Here is a 21,660-nt window from a genome sequence, read left to right on the forward strand (position 1 = left end):
TAAAATAAAGCCCTCGTTTGGGCTAAGCAGCTCTGGATAATACCTCATTCTGTTTCTGAATGTCAGCTGCTGAGGTCTGCAAGCTCATATCGCCTCTTGTTGGCTGGCAGAGCTGGGTGGGTCCGCATGGGGGAGAAGCCTGGCTTACTTTCCCAGCAGCCACCTCTGCAGGACTAGGGCTGACGCTCCCCTTCTGCAGGCCCTGTAAGGTTGCTGTGCAGAGACCTGTGCTCCCTGGCACTGGATTTCTGCCTTATGCCAGCGATGTATTCATGCCCTTAGTGTCGGTGCCCGAGGCAGGTGCCTGGCTGGCCCCACTTCATGTACTGCTAGAGGCCATGACTGCAGTTCTCAGGTTTACAGCCAAGGGATGGTAAGTAACTGGCTAAGTCACACAGCTGGTTAGAGATGGGGCTGGGATTAAACTCAGCTGATTCCAGGGCCTTGTTTTGTACTGGGTCTCATGGTGTATTAACCATGTCTTTAATTTTCTGTATTCTGATGCTTTGACCTCTGGGACCTTGCTGACCTTGGAAAGACTGTCCCTCCCAGGGGGAGCCGATTCCTAGGGAGAGTCAGGGACTCCTGTGAGGACACCTTCCCAATGCAAACCACCCATCCAGAGCCCCCCTGCACGCCTCCTCTACTGTGTGCTCACACTCAGGGTCACTACCTCCCTCTATCCTTCCAGTCACCGAGGGCAGGGACCAGACCACGGGGGACAAACCTGGGGCCCCAGAGCCGCTGAAATTACTCAGACTAACCCCTCCTAAGCCTGCTGACCCTGCCTCCCTGGTTCTTCCCGTGGAAACCTCAGTGAGGGCTCTTGCCCGCCTGGTCCCCATTCCCTCTGCCTCCTGACCGACCCTGGAGCTTCTTCGTGTGGCCTGTGTGGCACGGCGAGCCTCCTGCTCTCAGGAGCTGTGCGTGTAAAAACTGCGTCCTTCGTGATAGCCATTTCGCTGCCTGACTGTCTTACCATACTTGATTAAAACAAATACTGGGTCCTCTGCAAACACGCGGATTCCCTAACAATCGATAGCCTACTGCTGCCAGGTGCTCAGAGGGGGGCGTAATTAAGAGGTCCCAGCAGACACTCCTCATCCACTTTACCCATGAAGACATCGGAGAGCAGAGGAGATAAGTAACTTGTCTGAGGAGAACAAACCCGCACAGAGGGGGACCCGAGTCGGGGTCCCAGCAACTCCCCAGAATCTCAGACTACCAGAATGGGGCAGGACCCCCCGCACTGCGTACCCTGGCGTCTGACTCAGTGCCCCCGATTGAACCCTCTCTAAATCCCACCTGAAACAGTTACTCATTCATTCATTCCGTCACGTGCTCCTTTGTGGCCGCTGGCTGTGCCAGGCAGTGCATGGGCCCTCGGGTGACGGAAGTGACTGCCCTGTGGTCCTTGTGCTCAAGGCCCTCCAGGCCAGGATGGGGGGGTGGGGGGGCAGGCAGCCATCAATCACAGCTCAGTGGGACGGGGGCGGAGCGTGGGGTGGGAATGCAGGGACTGGGGGCCTCCCAGGCACCCGAGGGGGAGGGGATGAGCAGCTGACCTAGCGGGGGCCCACCTGTGCCCTTGTGGCAGAGGCTTCTGTGGTCGGGGAATTCCAGCATAGCCTAGGACCTGGAAGGCAAAACCCCAGCCTCGCTGCCCTCTACGGCTTGTCGTCTCGCCCCATATTCCCTTCTGCTTTCCTGTCCGGTACTGAGATTTCATTTGATATTGTCTTTCTCACCCCTTGTCCCTCTGCCTCAAGGTCTGCTGGTTGGTGGCTGGGGCTGGACGTTATGTTTCCTCCAGGGAAATCTGGAGAGAGTCCAAAATGTGCCACTGTCTTGTTTAGCCTTCACATGACCAGCGACCAGTGAAGCAAGCGTTATTTACACCTTCACTTCACAGGTAAGAAAACTGAGAGCTACAGTTACACACCTGGCAGGTGGCCGAGAGGGGTCTGAGCTGCCACATCTGGTCTTGCTCCATGCAGAAGGTGGCGATGGGTTTGAATTTCTTGGAAGTTGAGGCCGTCCTAGGCTCCCTGCCATGTTGCCCTCAGTTAAATGGTTCTTGCAAATAAGGACATGCCCCGTAGTTATGAGAGTGTCCAATTCAGCGTTCTAAATCCTTGTAAAACTTTGGAAACAACCCAAGTGTCCCACTGCAGGGCAATGGCTAGAACACGTCCTGTTATGGCCGAGCAATGGAACACCCGCTGCCATTACAGATGCTGCACAGGCCATTAGCTCGTGGGAAGTTGTCCATTGTAACTCCTGAGTGAGAAAAGAACTTGCAAAGTGCAGTATGCATTATAATCCCATGTGGCTTAAACATTTGGAAAGGTGTGCCGCTATGTCTGTGGATTGGGGTTCAGGTGATTTCCATTTTCCTTGAGTTCCTCGGTGGCATTCTGTTTCTGAAAGCACATGTATATGTAAAACAAAAACCTTTTCATCTGAATCAGCTCCTCAGGAACAGAGGTGGCCCTAGAGGAAGAGAGCTTTGGAATAAACGGAAATGTCCCCGGAGCTGGGGATCGGATTGTTCCATTTGTTCCCCATGGGGCTGACAACCCTGACATAGCGTCCTCCAGAGTGTGGGACACGCCCATGCATCGCCTTGGCAGTAGAGCTGTATCTGTAAAAGAGAAAAATAGTCTCCAGTGTCCTAGTTTGAGAATGGAATGGCTGTGTGCACAGGCAGCCCGCAGCTGTAGCCTGGTTCAGAGCACATGCTCAGTGACAACCAGGTCATGTGTATTCCAATTGGGGTTCTTCTCCAGACTGTCCCTGTGCCTCTCTGCTTCCTCTTCCTTATTTTCCGTCATTGTCTTTCCTCACCCTGTCGTCTCTGGCCCTTGTTCCCACAAGCCCTCCTTCGTTTCGCTGTCTGGCAGGAAGGGAGCGACCCTCTGTTGTCGAGGCTGCAGCACCACCGTCTTCCCAGGGCTGCTTTTCACTGATGTGATCTCATTGAGGCCTCAGCACTTCCCAGGACAATAGATGCTGTCATGCCCATTTCACAGAAAAGGAAACTGAGGCCCTCCATGATGAGCTGGATGGTGGGGAGGATCCGTGCAGTGATGGTGGGAAAGAGTGTCCCGTGTAGACAGAGTGGAAGGGCCTCAACGCCGAAGTCCTGTGACCAGGTTCAGATGAGGGCCTCCCGCCTCCTGCTCAGGGGAGAGGTACTCTCTCCAAGCCCGCTTTTCTCCCCTGTAAACTGGGCATAACAATAGTGTCCCACTCCACAGGCTGTTGTGAAGATGAAATGAGAAACTTACATAAGGCACTTAACAGGGGGTGCATGACAGGGCAGCAGCATGGCAAGATCGGGGTGCTTTAGACCTGGAGGTCTAGATAACTGAGCCTCTGGGCAGTGTAACTGCCTCCGGGCAGGGCAGCCACGTGGGGGCCTCACCGGTGACAATGACCCCACCCCCAGCCTTTCTAGCCTGCTGTTCTAAACTCCACTGAGGGAGGGAAGGCCGTGGGGTTGGGGGCTTTACAGCAAGTTCATTTCCAGCCCCCAGACCATCAACTGCTGCCTTTCTAACCAGGACCCATGAAAACCCAGCCACATTTTTCCTTTGCTCTTGATGAACCAATAACCTTGAAAATTTGAAAATAAAATGTCTACGGCCGCACAGCCAACTAAGGCTGCGTGGCTTTGCAGACGTTATAAAACATCAAATTAGATGGAAAATTGCCCGGGGTCCCTGTAAACGAAAATTACTCTTTTTATAGGGGGGAAAATGACCCTTATAATAGCAACAAACAATTTTGGGCTCTTCCTTTTATTAGCCGGCTCGCATGGCTCACAGTATTTGTTCATTCCACCAATGTTTTTACAACACTTCGCTTTGTGCATTTTCACAGCATTGTAACGTGAAAATGAGGCTCTGTCTGTGTCTTTAGTTCCTGTCAAGAGAGGGCTTTTTGCCTACTCTCAACTTTTAGCCCCCTGACTGGTGCTGGTGGGATCCAGGCTTGGTGTGGGGCAGTGAAAACAGCACTGGGCAGGGAGTGAGATGACTGAGCCTGCTGTGTGACTTCAGGCTGCTTGCTTAACCTCTCTGGGCCACACTTTCTTCCTCTATGAAAGGAGAAGTTTGGATTGGATCTGGGACACTCAGTGACTCTAGGGGCTGGCATAGTGATATCCATGTGCCCACACATTAATGACATACTCCAATCTAAAAATTCAACAAAATGTTTTTTCCTGCTCCAGGACCTCACAAGAATATTTTGGGAGCAAGGCAAAGAGGGAAGATGCTGTTGGTTCTAACTCAGTGGTTGTCAACTGGAGTGTGATTTTGCCCATGGGCACATGTGGCAAAATCTGGAGATATTTCTGATGATCCTGGCTGGCTGGCCATTGGGTGATGCTCCTGGCATGTCACAAATGGATGGAGGCCAGAGGTGCCGCTAAACACCCTGCAGTGCACAGGGCGTCAGCCCATAATGAAGAGTTAATTGGCCCCAAAGGTCCAGGTGCCCAGGCTGAGAAACTCTGCACAGACGACTTGACTAGTTGTCGAGACTGGCTGGCCATGGGTTGGTGCCCCGCACTGGCCTGACTCCCCGTGGTGCAAAGCAGGGCCCTTGGGACCATGTAGGGCTGGCTGTCACGTCCGTGAGTCACCGCGTCCAGGCAGCTCCATGACGTGCTGTGGGGCCTGACCTTTGTCGGGGAGAGAATTTCTGACGTCTGCCACCCAGCCTGAAGCCAGGCCTAAAGCAACAGGGGGTGGATATGGGGTCAAGGGTGAGGATCAAGTGACGACGCCCCAGTGACAAAGATGGAACCTGGGCATCACAAGCTGATGGTAACGAGTCGCAGCCCTAGTCCCTCCCCAACTTAGACCCTGCGAGAAACTGTCTCTTCCTGAAATGGAAACAACCAGGCACATTTACTTTACTTTTTGCAGATAAGAGGAAATAAACTGACCTTTTAAAAAATCAAAAGTGGAACCTTATGAAGTGGAGTGAACAGCCTGGGCGTCAGTGACCTTGGGTCTGTGCCGTGGCGGGTGTGAGGCAGTTGTGCAAATCTGTGTAAGTCCACCCTGCTGTTTAACTTTCCATTTCCAGCCTGTAAAACGGGCAAGCAGATACAGGCTCCTCGGGTCTCACGGTTCAAACGGTTCAGGACGTTTCCTGGTGCAGCGTATGAATCCAGGCCTGGGAGAGGGGGATGACGTAACCGGGGAATGGATGCCCGGGTACCACTGAGTCAGATCACAGATTTGCGGACTTGCAGTTTTGGAAGCATGCCTAAGGATCGCCTTGTCCAACCCAAATGCAGAAATGCCTTATACCTTTTCCCCAAGAGGCAATGTCTTGCCTCTTTTTGACTACTCCAGGGAGGGGGAGCTCACCCCATGCCCAGGCCAGTCAATTTCTTTGGTGGACAGCTCTGACTGGTAGAAAGTCCTTCCGAATACGTCAGACTCTGCTCCTTGCAACTTCCATTTGTGACCCTTAATTCTACATTTTGACACCAACTGGAGCAAAGCTAATAATCATGTAAACCCCAAAAGAGCACTGAGACACAGAACCGCAGAGAGCGCTTGTGTATTCTGTTCTCTCTGATTCTTCCCATCTTTAGGTTGAACACCCCTGGATCCAACATGTGACCCTTCTAGCAGCTGAAAATTTGAGTGTGTATTGGGAGGTCCCTCCTGGGAACAGCAGCCTGTCAATGTTTCCTCTGGGCTGGAGTGCATGCTGGGACACGTGCTCTAGCTGTAGCCAATGGATATCACCTCCCTCAGTCTGGTCACTCTATTCCCAGTGATGTGACCCATAGTGGTGCAAGCTTTTATGGCAGTACCATTCAATGCATTGATGACGATATTGGTGAGGATTATTTTTTATGTGAGAATAAAATAGTTTTTTATGGGCTTGAACCCTATTAGTGGCTAATAATCCAAAAAGTCATGGGGCAATGCTGAAAAAAAAAAAAAAAAAAGATTTCAGGACTGGAAGGTAGCTTCTATGCTTCTCATCCAGGTCCTCCCACCTTATAAGATCCAGGAATCATCGCTTTCACCCCACTTCCTCTCTACTAACTGCTCTGGTCAGTTGCCTTAACAGGCAGTTGCCACCTGTCCTGTCACCAACTGCCACTGCCTTGGAGAAGCCTTCTGGGGTTCTCCTTGCCTCCAGTCCTGCCCCCACCCCACCCTGCATATAGCAGCCAGAGCGACTTTTCTAGAACACAGGGGTGCTTCTCCCCTGCTTCAAACTCCACCTTGGTCCCCCAGGCACGTCGGGCTACCTGCTGCTTCCTGTCCACCTGACGTTTCCCCTTCTGCGGCATCTTTACTTGCTGTTCCACATACCTGAACACCCAGGTGAGAGCCTGGGCAAACTCCTACTTATTTCAAAACCCACTTTATGCTCATATGTCTGTCACCTCCTCCCGGGAGCCTTCCTGATATTGCGACACTAACACAGGCACTTCTGTGCCCCACAGTGGTCAGGACACTTTTCTCTCAGTGTCATTTCACTTTGGACTTTACTAAGAGCGACAGTTACGCTGGAAGCTCACCTGTGCCCAGCCCGGGACTAGCTAATTTTATACTAATCACACCCCTGCTCACGCATTCATTTATTTATCCAACAAATATTTATCGACCACCTGCAATGAGTTACATAACTGTAATAGATGTTGGGAATGCAGCAGTGAGAAAAACAGATAAAAGTGCCTGTTCCCGGGGAGCTGACACTCTGGTGGGGGAGGTAGACAGCTGATGAAATGAAAACTTAAAACACTATAACAGCAATAAGTACAGTGGAGAAAAGTAATGTCGGGTTGGGGGCTGGGAGTGTGGGGGGAGGGGGAGAGTTGCCATTTGAAATTGAAAGGCCAGGGGTGATGACAGGAAGTGTGTTCTAGCACAGGAAGTGGTCGGTGTGGCCAGAGTAGGGTGGGCAATGGGAGACAGGTAGGTGGTGAGGTCTGAGAGGTGGCAGCCCAGATCCTGTGTTGGGGGACGTGCTGGGACTTTGGCTATTGCTCAGGGTGTCATGAAGAACCACTGGAGGACAGTCAGCAGTGGACTGGTGTGATCTGACTGCCTTTTCAGCAGGACTTCTGGCTGCTGTGTGTGGACAGGACTGAGAGGGGCAAAGGTGGGGGCAGACTGACCCGAGACGGATGCTGGTGGTTTGGTCCAGGTGGGAGCAGTGGGTACCACAAGAAGGGGCTGGACTTGGAAAACAGGTAGTCATGGTGACCAGCTGCACCTGGGAGCACATTTTGGTTTTAGCCCAATTTTAATGATGAAGGAATGGAGACACAGAAAGGTTAAGAAATGTGCCCAAGGTCACATAGCTAGAGTCTATAGTTGGGACCCATATAGCCTGCACATCTGCCCCCTTTAGGCATGAGTCCCCCGGGCGGGGCATGTTTGACCTTTTCCTGTGCCCCACACTGAGCAAGTTGCTTCCGGGCCCACAGTAGGGCTCAGTGCCCTTCAGTGTGGATTTCCGGGTGTCTCCCACGGAGCCACGGTTCATTCTGGCCAGTGGCCACTAGAGGGCAGCGGTGCTTTTCCCGCTGCACAAAGCTCCAGGACACTGTCTTCAGCAGCAGTCAACCTGGTCTGGTCTCAGGTCAACTGAGGGAGGTAGACACCTGACTGATGACCGTTTCTCCACCAAGCCCACCCCCCTGCTCAAGCCAGAGGAGAAAAACATTCTTGACACTGCAGGGAGAGTGAACTGAACCATCAAGACCCACGTGACTACATCTCTCTCTGGTCCCCCACCTCATATCTGAGAAAGCAAGGCCAGGAGGGGGAAGGGATTTTCCAGGTCACATGGGGTCTTGGTGCCACTGTGGTTGCTGAGTACTCTGAGACCTGCTCTTCATCCAGGTTCTCCCAAGAGACACTCTCTTGTGACCCCAAGGGCTCCCATCAGCCCAGTTGACACTGGGAGGCTGTGGTGGGGGGTCAGATTGATGTCCTGAGATGGTCTCTGTGGCTTCCTGGTGGGGAGAGAGAGCTGGAAGGGCCAGTCAGGAAGGAGACCAGCTGGGCCAAGCCAAGTCCTGGTCTTTTTTTGTTTTTGTTTTTTTTGGGTTGTTTTTTTTTTTTGTCCACAGACTGGAGAGCAGTGAAAAGCAAACAATGTTAGGTTTCTCAGACTGCAGTTATCAGGTTGATTTTTTAAGCATCTACCACTGCCTCTTGACCTTTGAGAATCCTCAACCACTTCAGAAACGGGCATAGAAAGTTCTCATTGATGCTTGTTTCCCAAATCCCCACATCACTATTTGCTGGAGCTGAGAATCTCATTTGCATGTGTAATTCCATTTATGATTAATTATATCTGGAGGGTATGGCCAGCCCCAGACAGCTCTGACTTTTCCTGTTGATGGTTAGTGCGTGCAGGCAAAGCTTTGGGGCTTCTCCAAGGAGCACCCCACCACCCCTGCTCTCCAGCAGCATTTCCTGGGTCCCTGAAAGCATTCCAGTAGAGGCAGCTGCTAACCTTTATTGATGTGTCATTGATTATCGATGTAACACCTACTGTGCGCCAGCCTCTTTCCCTAGTGTTCTCCATGCCATCACTTATCCACACAACTCTCGGCACAACCCTGTGGAGACTGAGGCCAAGAGCTGCTTATAGCGACAGATTTAAGATTTGAACTCAGGCTTCTGGCTTCAGAATATGTCTTCTTTGTTTGCTTGTTTGTTTGGTGGTGTGATTGTGGGATTTTTTTTCTTTTTAAAAATTTTCTTTTTCAATTATAGTTGACATCCAATGTTATATTAGTTTTCGGTGTACAGCATCGTGGTTAGACATTTATATACCTTATGGAGTGATCACCCCGATAAGTACCCACCTGGCACCATACGTACTTATTACAATATTATTGACTATATTCCTTATGCTGTACTTTACATCCCCGTGACTATTTTGTAACTACCAGTTTGTACTTCTTGAGCCCTTAGTCTTTTTCACCCAGTCCTCCAACCCCCCTCCCATCTGACAACCATCAGTTTGTTCTCTGTATCTATGAATCTGTTTCTGTTTTGTTTGTTCATTAATTTTGTTCTTTAGGTTCTACATATAAGTGAGATCAGATGGTATTTGTCTTTCTCGGTCTGACTTATTTCATTGAGCATAGTACCCTCTAGGTCCATCAATGTTGCAAATGGTAAGATTTCATTGTTTTTACGGCTGTGTAATATTCCATTGTATACATGTACCACTTCTTTATCCAGTCGTCTATTGATGGGCACTTGGGTTGCTTCCATAGCTTGTCTATTGTACATAATGCTGCAGGGAACATAGGGGTACATATATCTTTTCAAATAGTGTTTTGAATTTCTTTGGCTAAATATCCAGGAGTGGAATTGCTGGGTCATCAGGTAGTTCTATTTTGAATTTTTTTAGGCACTTCCAAGAGAGTGTATTTTCCTAACGTGTGCGCAGCCCTCTGTCCTGCATGAAGCCGTCTGATGGTGTCGTGGATGGTCCGGGGGGGATCATGCTGCCATGACCTTCTGGCCCATCTGTTCTTTGTCTGGCAACTGCAGTTCTCCTTCAGAAACCTCCTCCAGGCAGTCTTCCCAGCATCAGCCCTCTTGCTGGTAACTGTACGGAATTCTCAGTTTATACCCAGCGTTCCTCCACCGATAGAAGAAGCTTTTCATTACTGCCTGTGGCCAAGTGTTTGCATCGCTTTGCTTCTGCCCTCCGCAGGCATTCTCTGTCTTCCCAACACATCACCATGCCCTGTTGTTTGCTGCCCCAGGCCCCGGCAAGATACCAGCTTCGGAGCACAATCCACCGGTTTATCCCATTTGCTTCTTTTGGCTGGAGGTGTAATCGGAGGTTGGGTTGACTTCAAGGTCAAAACAAGCCCTGCTTTGTGTGTGAACAGCTAAGACATTTCCTGTGGAGCCTAGTTAAGTATCCCAAACCCCTACACCCACCCCCAGCCTAGGAGTGATAGAGTGTAACCATTTCACTCCCCAAACATGAGTCACAAAAGAACTTGGCAAAACGTTATTTTACAACATGCAAGGGTGGGGGTGAGGCTTATCCTACAGCGCAGAGTCCGAGAGTGCAGGTGGGCGGAGCATCAGGTGACCTCGGGCCGGAGGATCTGGTCCAAGGCTCGTTTCTGCTGGATAACTGGGCCTTCAGGGAAGTTACTTTCCCTGCTGAAGGCTTCCTTTTGTCATCTTTAAGATAGGAGAAAAGTATTTTGTTCTAAGCCATCATCACAGAGTCGTTTTTGAAACACAAAAAGGTAATGTGAGTCATTGCGTCTACCTGGGACGGGGTGACCCACAGGTCTGAGCAGGGACCAGGGGGAGGTGGGCTGCTCCTTCAGACGGATCCCTCCGCCATGCCATGCGGTGTCCACCCTCAGAAAGGGACCTCATTCCCGGGCCCACTTTCCTTGGAGGAAGCACAACCAGTGGCCACAGATAAGCAGGGGCTATAAATCCATTTCACCGAGGCCTGGAATGCAGCCCTGCCGGCAGCCGCACGTGGCTTTATGGCATCTCGCTCCACCCTCCCAGGCCAGGCTGCTGCCGGGAGAGTCTGGGCCAGGTGGGAGCCAGGCTTATCAGCGATTTCAGGAGGTCTGTGACACCACACGATAAGAGGGTAACGAGCCCATTGCTGCTTATGGCACCAGGGGGGCCTGTGCTGGCAGCCGTGGCTCCAGAAGCGGAAGAAGCGGTGCCAACAGCCGTCAGCAGCGTCGTGTCCCTGGGGCTGCAGGCCTCTGCGGTGACCCTGCCTAGAACAGGGTTTCACTTGGTCCTCACGGGACTATGGCTCCAGATCAGCTTCCCAGCATCAACGCTGTGCATCTGAATTCATTTTCTTTGCTGATTGCGTGTCGTCACCATGTGTACGCCTTCCAGAGACTGAACTGCTGTATTTGACTAATTTTACAGTAACGGTTCCTTCATTGCCTCCCCACTTTTAATCAAAACAACACTGTTTTTTGTTTATAAAATATGTTACACAAGGCTGTGAATTTGCTGGATCACTCCAGGACTTTCCATATGAAACTGAACAGAGAAAGAAGAGGTTTGGGAGGGATGAGGAGGAATTGATTTAGAAGTGTGGATGCATGAATGGGGTGGAAAGAAGAGGGAAGCTGACCTGCCTGGTGGGAACATGCTGTTGGTCCATGCGCTGGAGCAGAGAATTCTCGCAACACGTGATTGAAAATGCCAACCTGAACGGAACATACAGGGAGAAAAAAATCTCTGTGGAACAGAAGGTACAAATCACCAGAGAGACGTTTGAAGGGACGCTAAAAGCAGCAAAGGTGTCAGGGACATCATTTCTGGGCCCAAGACCCTTTCATCTTTATTTTTCCTTTTTCTCAGGGAGCAGCTGAGACTGCCAGCTGGGGGCTCCACGAGGATGCCAGATAACGTTCTCCCATCAGGAGGTAGGTCTCCCACATCGACGTCTGCTTCTGGTACCTGGAGTGGATCAGCACAGGGCTCCTGCCACATGCAGGGGGTGAGTGGAGGATGGAGGCTTCCACCAGGCCCTGGCCAGCAGCTGGGGGTGGGGGGTGCAGGACTGGGGAGGGGAAAACTCAGGCTTTGGAGGTTGTACAATTGAGCAGCTGTGTGGCCCCACCCATTCTGTGTTCCTCTCTGACGGTCTTGAGGAAATGTCTAAGCTTTGGCCCAGCCCCTTGGTCTGGAACCCTCAGTTTAAGTCCCAAACTTGTTGGCTGTGTTACTCTTGGCCAATTACTGAACCTCTCTGAGTTTCACTTTCTCCCCAGAGCTCTCTCTGCCTCTGTGTCAAATGACGAAGTTTAGCTCAGCAATTTGCAGGAAGAAACGGCACTTTATGTCAGAAAAGTGGGGAGAAAGGCAATAATTGAATAATAATTGTGTCATTTAATGGAAGGTGATTTTAATTATTCCATCGAGTACAATGGTTATCTTAACATTTTGAATTCTGGAATATTTGAAACATACTGAAAAAAGGCAAAGAATGATCAGTAAGTACCACGGACCCACCTCTCAGATCCAGTAAACGTTAACATTTTGTCATACATGCTTTAAGTTTTAAAAAATCAGATGTTACTGGTAAGGTTAAAATCCTCTGTTTTCCTCCTAGTACCATCTCTTCTTCCCTACTCTCTAGACACAACCAGTATCATCAATGTGAAGTGTTTCCTGTCCATTTTCTTATGCTCCCAAGAAGTTTCTGAAAGCTTTAAAGATGCACAAATAGCATAAGGGATGGACAGTTGTGCAACCTGTTTTCTTGGTAGACAGTGGTTTTGAGATCAATGCACATTGAACCATGGGCGTCTGACGCATCACTTTAACTGCTGTGTAATGTTGCACGGAATGAGTATGTCAGAGTTCATTCATTTTTCTGAGAGACTTAGTCTTTTTGTCTTTTTCCCATTATAGCCAGTAATGAGGCAATAATAAATATCCTCCTTCACATCTCCTGTGAGTTTTTGCCTGAGATCTATCCTTAGAAATGAAATGGTTCTCTGCAGAGTTTGTATCAACTTACGCTTCCAAAAGCGCCAGATGAGAATTCCTGCTGTTCCTTATCTGCACTAAGAGTTGGTGTGATGAGACTTTATTTTTTTCCGATTTGACGAGCGTAAACTTGAATCGCATTGTGGTTTTAATGTGCCTCTCTCTGGTTGCTAGAAAGTTTCAACATATTTAATCGCCCATTATGATTTCCCCTTCCAGGTTATGCCCATTTTTCTATCTTTGTTATCGATTTGTAGGCATTTGGATAAGAACAGTTGTCTGCATATTATTTTTCCAACCTGTGGGGGTTTCTTTAGCTTTGTTTACTGTGTCTTTTAAAATCCTCTGCTGTATTTAATGTTCGTTTTCCTTGCGTTCACTCTTTGGATCCTGTTATCCTAATATCACAAAGCTATTCAGCCATGTGTTCTTCTAAATGTTTGAAAATAATTGCTTTAGTTAAGGCCATCGTCGTCGTAGGATTTATTTTTGTGTCTGGTATGAGGAAGAGATCAAATTTCCGTTTTTCCTAAGTGGGTAGCCTGTTGTCCTGGCACCATTTATTGTGTTGTTTATTATTTTTCCACCGATTTGTCATGTGTTCTCAGCAATTTACCAAATTTCCATGGGTCTGTTTCTGGGCCCTCTGTTCTGTTCCACTGGTTATTTTTTAATCCTGGCATCAAACTCCAGCATTTTAATTTCTATGATGTAATAACAAGTCTCGATACCTGCTGGGAAATTTCCCTGCCCCCATTCTTCTGTTTCAGAATTTATTGATTTTTTTCATACTTCTCTATAAATTTTAGGCTCAGCATATTGAGATCCATCCTGTTGGGATGGTCACTGGATGTATTGAATTTAGGTTCACTTGAGATTCATAAGCATAGCTTATCTCTTTATTTATATAGGGCGTTCTTTTATGTCCTTCCATAAAGTTTTACAATTTTCTCTGTAAAGTTTATACACATACTTTTTTACATTTCTTCCCAGGAACCTTATGGTGTTTGCTGCTATTGTAAATGGGATTGGTTTTTAAATTGCATTTATAATTAGTTTTTGATGTTTTATGTGAATGCTCTTCATTCTAGTGTTTTATTTATTAAATATTGACTGGATAATAATATATATTTTTTTTCTTAAGAGTGACAAAATATTGAACGTCACTTAAGAAAAAAGCATGCAATTATTTTCAAAGTGTGTATTGCCCTCCTCATGCCATCCTCTTCCTCTGCTCCTCAGGGGCATAGCTTCTGTCCTGAATTTTGTTTTAGGCACTTTCTTGAACTCCTTTAAAGCTTTAGTCCCATATGTTTCTAGTCCCCAAAATACACTTTATGCTTTGCCTGTTAGTTCTTCACAGAAATGGAATCATTCTGAGTTTCTTCTTGTGCTTTTCAACATTCCATATTTCCTCCTCTTCACCATGTACCTGACATTCAGGCGTGTGATTACTTGTCATTGTAATATATTAATTATTGTCATCATATAATGTTGTATGACTCTACAACATTATATGATCTGCATTATGTGACATCATTATTATTCATACTTTCTGTCATTAATGGACTTTGGGGTTTTTCCCGGTCATTTGTGAAATCCTGTTCTGAATATCTTTAGACACGTTTGCTGGGGTACATGTACAAGCGTTTCTCTAGGGTCTATTCCAGGGTTGAAATAGCTGGGTCATAGGGTGGACATATCTTCAAATTCACTAGGTAATGCCAAATCATTTTCCAATTGTCTGCACGTGTCAACTGCCACATGTCCTCACGAACGCTTAATATTGTCAGATTTGAAAATTGTAGGTGTCTTTGTAGGTATAAAAGGGTATTTAATTGAAACTTCACTCTTAAATCTATAAATGCAGATAAACTCTCCTAATCCACCCATTCGCCAATGTTGGCCTAAGAACTAAAGTTAACAAAGGGAAAAATAGACATGAAAATATTTTGTAAATTGCAAAGTTCTCCACATACTTAAGATGTTATCATCATCAATAAATTAAGAGTATTTTGGAGCGTCAATACACAATGTTAGAGCACAACTCCAGATCCTCTCCTCCAGAGCTGAATGCTTTCCAAAATCAGAATGTCTGCGGAACTGTAGGCCAGACCAAGGGTGACCCCTGTTGTGACAGTGACAGCAACCTGAGCCCATCTTCTGAATATGGAGCGTCTTCTGATTTTATAGCATCTTAAATTGGGTTGATGCTGGATCCCTGGTGTCAAGATGAAGTGAATGAAAAACCAATAACTCTGGAGCATATTTCCTTATCTTTGTGTGGCTGCCAGAAAATTCTTGAAAAATAAGCCAAGCTGCATTTCAGGAACTTGATTGCACATGTTTTAGAAATGCACATCCAATGTCCAAATAATTCCCAGGACACATTCAGTGTGAAGGAATATAAACCTAAGTTATGACTGCTGACTCGGCCATTTTCTGGGTAACTGTGCTCTTTTTCTATTTGTTTCTTCTTCTCTTCCAACACTTAATAGATTTCAGGGCAGTCCTTACTCTGTCGTGGGAATGCTTGATGTGACAATCTATAGACCTGAATATTCTGCAAATGCAGAAGGCGATTGCACATTATTAGCACTTTTGCAAATCAACTTAGATTAAATGATGAGGATTTTTGCCTAATAATTCTCAGTTGGTTTAAGTTGCCCCTGGGTATGGAGGTGAAACGCTGATTTCAGCAGTCAAAGTGCTCCAAGACAGCCAAACTGATGATTAAGCTTTTTGATGTACTCAGGAAGGAAAGCTAAGGGTTTCATTTAGGTCCCTGCTGGTGGCTACAGCCCAGGCAGTCATGTTTTCTGATCACAGCGCTGGGAGAATGAACACCTACGAGCTGTGGGTCTGTGCGTGCCTGCGTGGCTGAGTGTGAGTTACTGAGTTTTTGAAGTTGACCTAAGGAGCAAGAACATAGGAAGCAGGCCTCTGAGGCTGTGAGGATATGAGTGTGTGCAATGTAGTGCATTTTATGAAAATGAATGGGGATGGGCCACCTGGAATTGCAAGATTGTCACTGTTGACTTTCCTTGGTCTTCCCAGTAAGCAGTATCCAGTATCCATAAACGTCCAAAATGTTTTATTGAGCATCTACTAACTGTCAGGCACAGTGTTAGGTACAGGGGATAAAAGGGTGAAACAAGAAGACATGGTCCCTGCCTTCCTGGAGCTTATTGTCTAATAGGGGGACCCACAATAGGCAAGTAAGCAAACAAGTGAACAAGTGCTGTGTGTCACGGGTGCTTTAGAGAGACTGATGGTGGTGGGAGTGGTAAGTAAGTAGACCAACTTGAGAAGTTCAAATTCACTCAATGTGGAAGCAATAGGAAGTTTTTCAGTAGTGAAGGATATGATTTATTGGGTATTTAAAACAGATTATTCTGCTGTTGTGTGGAAATTGGATGGGAGGCAGTCAACAGTGAAAGCTGTTTATGGTGCCGTGTTAGAGCAGTCCTAGGAAACCAACACAATCATAGTTTGTTTTGCGATGCTGCGGTCTTCTGCTTTTGAATAGAAAACAAAAACCTAATGACGCATTCTCCTAAATCATCTGAGAAGTCATAGGGGTCTAAGATGAAGGAGGATTGGCATGGCCCATAGGTACCGAAGGGAGTAAAAGAAACAAAAAAACCTCAGTGTAACATGCAAATTTAAAAAAAAGATTAACATTTCACATTTCAACATTTCACCAATCCAGTTACTCAACTGAGAGTGTGTTGTAGGCTTCATGAATTAATTAAACAAACATGCTTCACCTACAGAGAACCAGCATGGAGGCCCTGGGATGTGTGTGGGCTTTGGAGCCCTTGAGTTCAACGCACTTACCTGCCAGCCAGTGACCTTGGGCAAGTCACTTAATCTCCATGAGCCTCAGCCTCCAAGGTGCCTGCGTCTGACCTTCGTGATACGTGCCAGGTACTGCATTGCTTGTGGGTATGATGCAAGGTACAGTCTGTCCCGATATCTAAATGGGAACATCTCCCAACGCTTTAAGGACGGGCATTCATGCAGGTGGATTGAAGCAGACCCAGAAACACCTGGGCTTTTCGGAAAAAGGGAGAAATGGGCATCTTGCTAAGAGCAGCGACTTTTAGAAAGAACGTGAAATAAGCACTGACATCCACCTTGGACAAACACAGCAGGACACCTTTCTCACTGTAAAGATCGTCTTTATTGGATTTTCATCACCTTTCCATGAAAGAGTGGTTCCCATCAGCGCTCTGTAATTACAAACCTTGCAAATACATCTTATAGGCAGTGAAAATTTCTTTAAAAATGAAAGGTAAGTCTAAGGAATGTTTGTGATGGGAGAGGGTATGAAATAGAAGGTTGGTTACATGTAAGCAGGTTCCTATCAGGAAAGGAAAATGGTACCACTACTCCTTTAAAGCAGTACTATAGACATGCTATTTTGCTTGTTTTCAAGCTAATTTTTCATCAAAGAGAAGCTTGTTCGCCCTTTTCTTCCTCGTGATCAAATAAACATGCTTGCGTATCTAACCTTCCTGGCAAGACGAGCCAAGGGGAATGAAGACAAGGCTTCTAACTATGTTCAAAGTAAGTTCCGGGGATAGAGCACGGTCCCTGCTTTCCAGACGGTGGACAGACGCGTGACAGTTTCAGATACTACAGTAACAGGGAGACCTGAGGGGACCATGGCTTCAGCCCATTGTGTCTGGGCAGTTGACATAATTCAGTCCCCATGGCTTCTCTCTGGTCCGGCTGCCTTAGCCCTGACGGTCTGGCAGGACGGTGGTCCCTGGGATCGGGTATTCCAAGGCACTGCAGTCATCTGACAGGAACACCAGGTCCTGGAAAAGATGTGCAGGGAGCAGGGACATTACTGAATGTGGTGGCCGAGCCCACGCACGACGACAGGACTCCTGCTAATCCTCAAGGGTGTCGTCTATTCCCTTTGGGCAAAAGCTTTCCATCCCTTACTCTCCCGAGAAGAGCTGGGCACGTCTTCACATTCCCACAGACTCTCACAGATTCCTTACTATTTACTGAATTCACTCACCTATTGGTTGACCAGATGGATAGATGGGGGAGACCGTGAATGAATCAGTGAACCTTAATTACTGAGCAGCAACTCTGGGCCAGGCATTGGGGACACGGTGACAGACAGCGCCAGAGGTCACCTTCAAACACTTTAGAGTTAGTAACACCACTTATCAGATGGTATCGTAACGAGGTCCTCTTCCGTCTTCCTCCCCAAAGACCAAGGGGAGGGGGTGTGAGGAGGGAAATGGGTGTGGGGCAGAAATGCATAACAAATCTTTGATGTATGAACACATAAATTATAAGTTAATAGCTAATTGTTAAAGTTCCCTGAGGACTTATTCCTGGCCAAGGACGCTGGTAGGGATTCTGTGTTTAGTCACCCTCTGGGGTTCTCAGGATCCAGAGAGTTACTACAGCGCCCCCCGGCACACACATGGTCAGGGAGTAATTGTTAGTGTCCTCCCAAAGCGCTCAGGGGACAAGCACTATGCTGTCCCCAGTTCACGAGTGAGGAAACTGTCTCAGAGAGGTGAGGGGATGCGCCCATCTGGGAAGCAAGAAGATGGGGACAGGAGTCCAGGTCTGTCTGAGGCCGAAGGCTGTGTCCAAGGGATCCCATGAGTCTACTTTCCATGTCTTAACCAGCGCTGATTTCCTGCTCTTTCTGTCTCCTCCCCCTCTTTTACCAGAATCCTCCTGAAGCCCCTTTCTCCAGAAAAGTCTCCTCTGACCCCTGGAGTTCTCAGAATTCCATCACCCTCTCACCCCAGCCCTGCCCCAGGTGGCTCCTGACAGAGTCTGTCTTATATCATTAGGTCCTGGGTGTTGTCCCCACATCAGCGGGGAGCTTGTGGAGACGGTGGGTCCTGAGTCCCCATCACTTACCGAGGGCAACAATGGTTGAGGAAGGGCTTTGAGAACCGGAAGCATGCCATAAGCGTTTCACATAGAGAACGAACTTCCAATGGCGTCACTTACCCTCCTGCAGAATGAGTTCATGATGGTGTACAGTTTCCGTACTTTGTCCTTCAGCGCATCCACTTGGGCCACCTTCCAACACTGGGGCCACGCCACAAAGTCCCGCAGCTTGGCCAGCACACAGTAATTCTGGGAGTGGATGCCAGGGAGGGAGAAGTCAGTAGCCAGAGGGGTGGGAGCTGGGGGCTCCTGCATCCTTCGGCACGGGGTCGCTCCCCGCCCCCACACCTCCCCCAGGCAGGCAGCCCCCTCTTACGTGTATGTCCAGGTACAGCCTGGGCAGGTACTTCACACACGGCTCCTGCACAAAAGGGTACGCGTTACTGTGGTGCCCACAGGACACACCCTCAGCCTGCTCACAGGCGGCTCTCTGCCAGCCATCCCACAGCCAGCCCAGCCCCAGATCCCATGGGACGTCTTGAGGCTGACATGCACAATACTTGTACTGTGTGCCACATGCCTCCAAAAATAGGCAACTGCTCTTCCAGAATCTGACTTGCAGAGTGCAAACTTTATATCATCTATTATGAGTTAGGGAACTGTCATATTATATACAGACACACACATATATATACTGTAATAATATGAAAGGGCATATATACGTATGCTGATATCACTGTGTTTTACTTTTTGTGCAAGACTGAGGTCCAGAGACCCAGATTCTGTCCTGCTCTACCAGAAATCCCCTGTGTGACCTTGGGCAGGTCTTTTTCTTCTGTGTGACTCAGTTTCCCAGTTGTGAAATTAGAGTTTGAATACATAATCTTTCCACTTCCTTCCAGCTCTGCAGTTCCGAGCCTATACGTTCATTTTTTACATTTTAAAATCAGTTTCCTTTAAAAGTTGTTTGCTCTACATATTTCACACCAAGGAATCTGGATAAATTGCAATGCAAGCATACAACAGAATGTTGTTGCAGAAGAATGTTAATTTATTTGATGGTGTCATTGAAAGGTAAATCGTAAAACTGCTGTGCTGTGTGATCCAATCTGTTCACATACACACACACGCACACACACGCACACACATGCGCACACACACATACATACCTATGCATAGATGGAAAGCTGAAATATTATCCTCCAGAATGCTATGGCAGCAGTTACCTCTAGGGGGTAGAATTGCAAGTAATATTTATGTTCTTTGTCCTTTGTGCATTTTCCAACCGTTTTACAAAGGATATGACTTTTATAATTAGGAAAAAAGTAAACATTATTTAACTTATAAACGAAAATACAAAGAAGGTGTTAGGGTATCGTAAACCCCACATCTGAGAAGCATTACATTTTGTTTGAAGTGTTTACAAGGGGTAAAGGAGCACTTTTACATTTTACCACCGCTTTTAATGACGTTTAACTCGTGTTGTTTCTACACTGCATGAGCAGTCAGGGGGTCAGGACTCTAGCTCCTGGAGGCCCTTGGGCCCTCCGCTCTCTGGGCCCCTGGTCTTCCTCTTAGAAGAGCAGTGACAACTGTGGCTGCCATTCCTGGGGTCCCGAGTGCAGACACGGCTGTGTGCTATGTCTGTATTCACCGCTTGGACCTCCACAGCTGCCCGACGCGCCTGGGTGGGTGCCCAGCCATCCGCTTTCACAGACCAGGTCACTCAGACTCAGGCTGAGTGATCTGCCCAGCGCCCCACAGCAGGTGGGGGACGGAGTCCCGTGCTGGGTGTCACCCCTTTGCTGCGAACTCTTCCTCACCAGGCTAGCAAAGCGTCGTAGTTAGCTTAAGTCTTTGGTCCTCCCTAACTCCAGAGTTCTAACTCTTTCGGGACCTTTTTGCTTTTTACATTTTACAACAGATCCTCTGACATTTGCTAGCAAGTTACAAGCCCAAACTGCGAAGTCCTTGAATACTTTTCCTTGTACTTAAAAGAAAGTGCAAACCACGGCTACCGTACGTAGTACGATGGGCCTAAAACCAAATGCCCTTGAGATTAACAGCGACCAGAAAAGAAAAATAACGTGTGTTTTTTTGTTTATTATTTTTGTTTGCCTGGTGTAAAGGCAAACTTTCGGGAACTGGGTCTGCATTGAACCTGCTGGTCCTCAGCAGGCCGGAGGGAACTCACCGAGGGCTCCATGGCCTGCAGGCTCTGGAAGTCACCGGTGACCTCCCGGCTGAGGCTCAGCATCCTGGAATAGCACGTTGGGGGAGCAGGCCGCACGGCGGGGGGGCCGCTGAGCAGCAGCGGGAGCAGCAGCGGCAGCAGCCAGGACGTCATGATGCACAGGCAGCCAGCTGCAGCCCCGGCCAGCCGCCCCTTTAAGCTGCTGCTTGGGGGTGGTCCTCCACGCCTCCATTTCCTGTGGGGCCCAGCCAGTCCAGTGAGCACGCCCCCCCCTGGCCTGGCTGGGGACACTGGATCCTTTCAGACCTGAAGGTCCCCCTTGTTGAGAGGAGGGGCGCCTGGGGGTGTGCAGGACACCTGGAAGGGAAGCAAGGCCTTTCTCTGCCCACTTTCAGTAGAAGTTTCTCTCTCGGCAGGGGCATTGCCTGAAGTGGCAGGACCAGCCAGCGAGGGGACAGGGGACAAGAGGAAGACAAGGAGGGATGGAGGGGTGGTTCCTCAGAGGATCTCCGCTAGATCAAACCGGTTGTGTAACTGGCTGATTTCCTAGAGCAGAACTGGAGGAGGGAAAGGGACCAGAGTGACAGATTGAGCACCGGTGATCCGAGGCTTGGGATCAGGCAGCTGGGTGTCAGTGTCCACCCACCACTGACCAGCCAGGGGACCCTGGGCGGTCACCTACCCTCTGAGCAGCCGCGAGTCTGCAGCTGGAGGCTGGGCTCGTGCTGGTGCCTGTGGTGGGGAATGTGAGAGCCTTCCCCAAGCCAGTGCACTTCAAGCTCGCGGCTCGGCCCGGCACAGGCCCTGGTACAGAGCAGACTCGAATAAGGGGACAGTTCTCCAAGTGCGGTTCTTTCAGAGGCTGCTCCGCAGGCAGCTCTCCTGTAACAGACCCAGTTATGGGAGTACGCTGTCCCCTGGGACACTCGGTGGAGTGCATGGTGTCATGCGGGAGACCCTGCTCGCTGCTCCATTTGTCGTGCAGGGCGTCCGGTGGGGTCTCTGCTCCCGCTCCCCATACAAGAACGCAGGATATGGTGAGGCCAAAAAGGAACACCCACGGAGCCATGG

At 48.6% G+C, this 21,660-nt stretch overlaps 1 protein-coding gene and 1 long non-coding RNA gene across 3 annotated transcripts; one reads left to right on the top strand and one right to left on the bottom strand.

Annotated features, from left to right (window-relative positions):
* Positions 1-10,532: 10,532 nt before the first annotated feature.
* Positions 10,533-16,561, top strand: LOC148759334 (uncharacterized). 2 transcript variants are annotated; one of them, XR_016019210.1, is made up of 3 exons: positions 10,533-11,275; positions 11,385-11,523; positions 16,295-16,561. It is a non-coding gene; the product is annotated as an uncharacterized LOC148759334 (long non-coding RNA). The 2 variants fall into 2 exon arrangements; XR_016019211.1 differs by having other exon boundaries at positions 11,385-11,449.
* Positions 16,562-16,681: 120 nt separating this feature from the next.
* On the bottom strand, positions 16,682-20,776 carry CYTL1 (cytokine like 1). The gene is made up of 4 exons (XM_019716688.3): positions 20,590-20,776; positions 18,772-18,816; positions 18,516-18,644; positions 16,682-17,344 (listed from the first exon to the last, which is right to left on the bottom strand). Exons 1-4 carry the CDS (start codon positions 20,740-20,742, stop codon positions 17,261-17,263), a joined length of 411 nt encoding a protein of 136 aa, XP_019572247.3. The 5' UTR covers positions 20,743-20,776; the 3' UTR covers positions 16,682-17,260.
* Positions 20,777-21,660: the final 884 nt, after the last annotated feature.

The sequence above is a fragment of the Rhinolophus sinicus genome, chromosome 1 (assembly GCF_057876585.1).
Source record: "Rhinolophus sinicus isolate RSI-liver-muscle chromosome 1, RSI-T2T, whole genome shotgun sequence".
In the NCBI taxonomy this organism is placed as follows: Eukaryota; Metazoa; Chordata; class Mammalia; order Chiroptera; family Rhinolophidae; genus Rhinolophus; species Rhinolophus sinicus.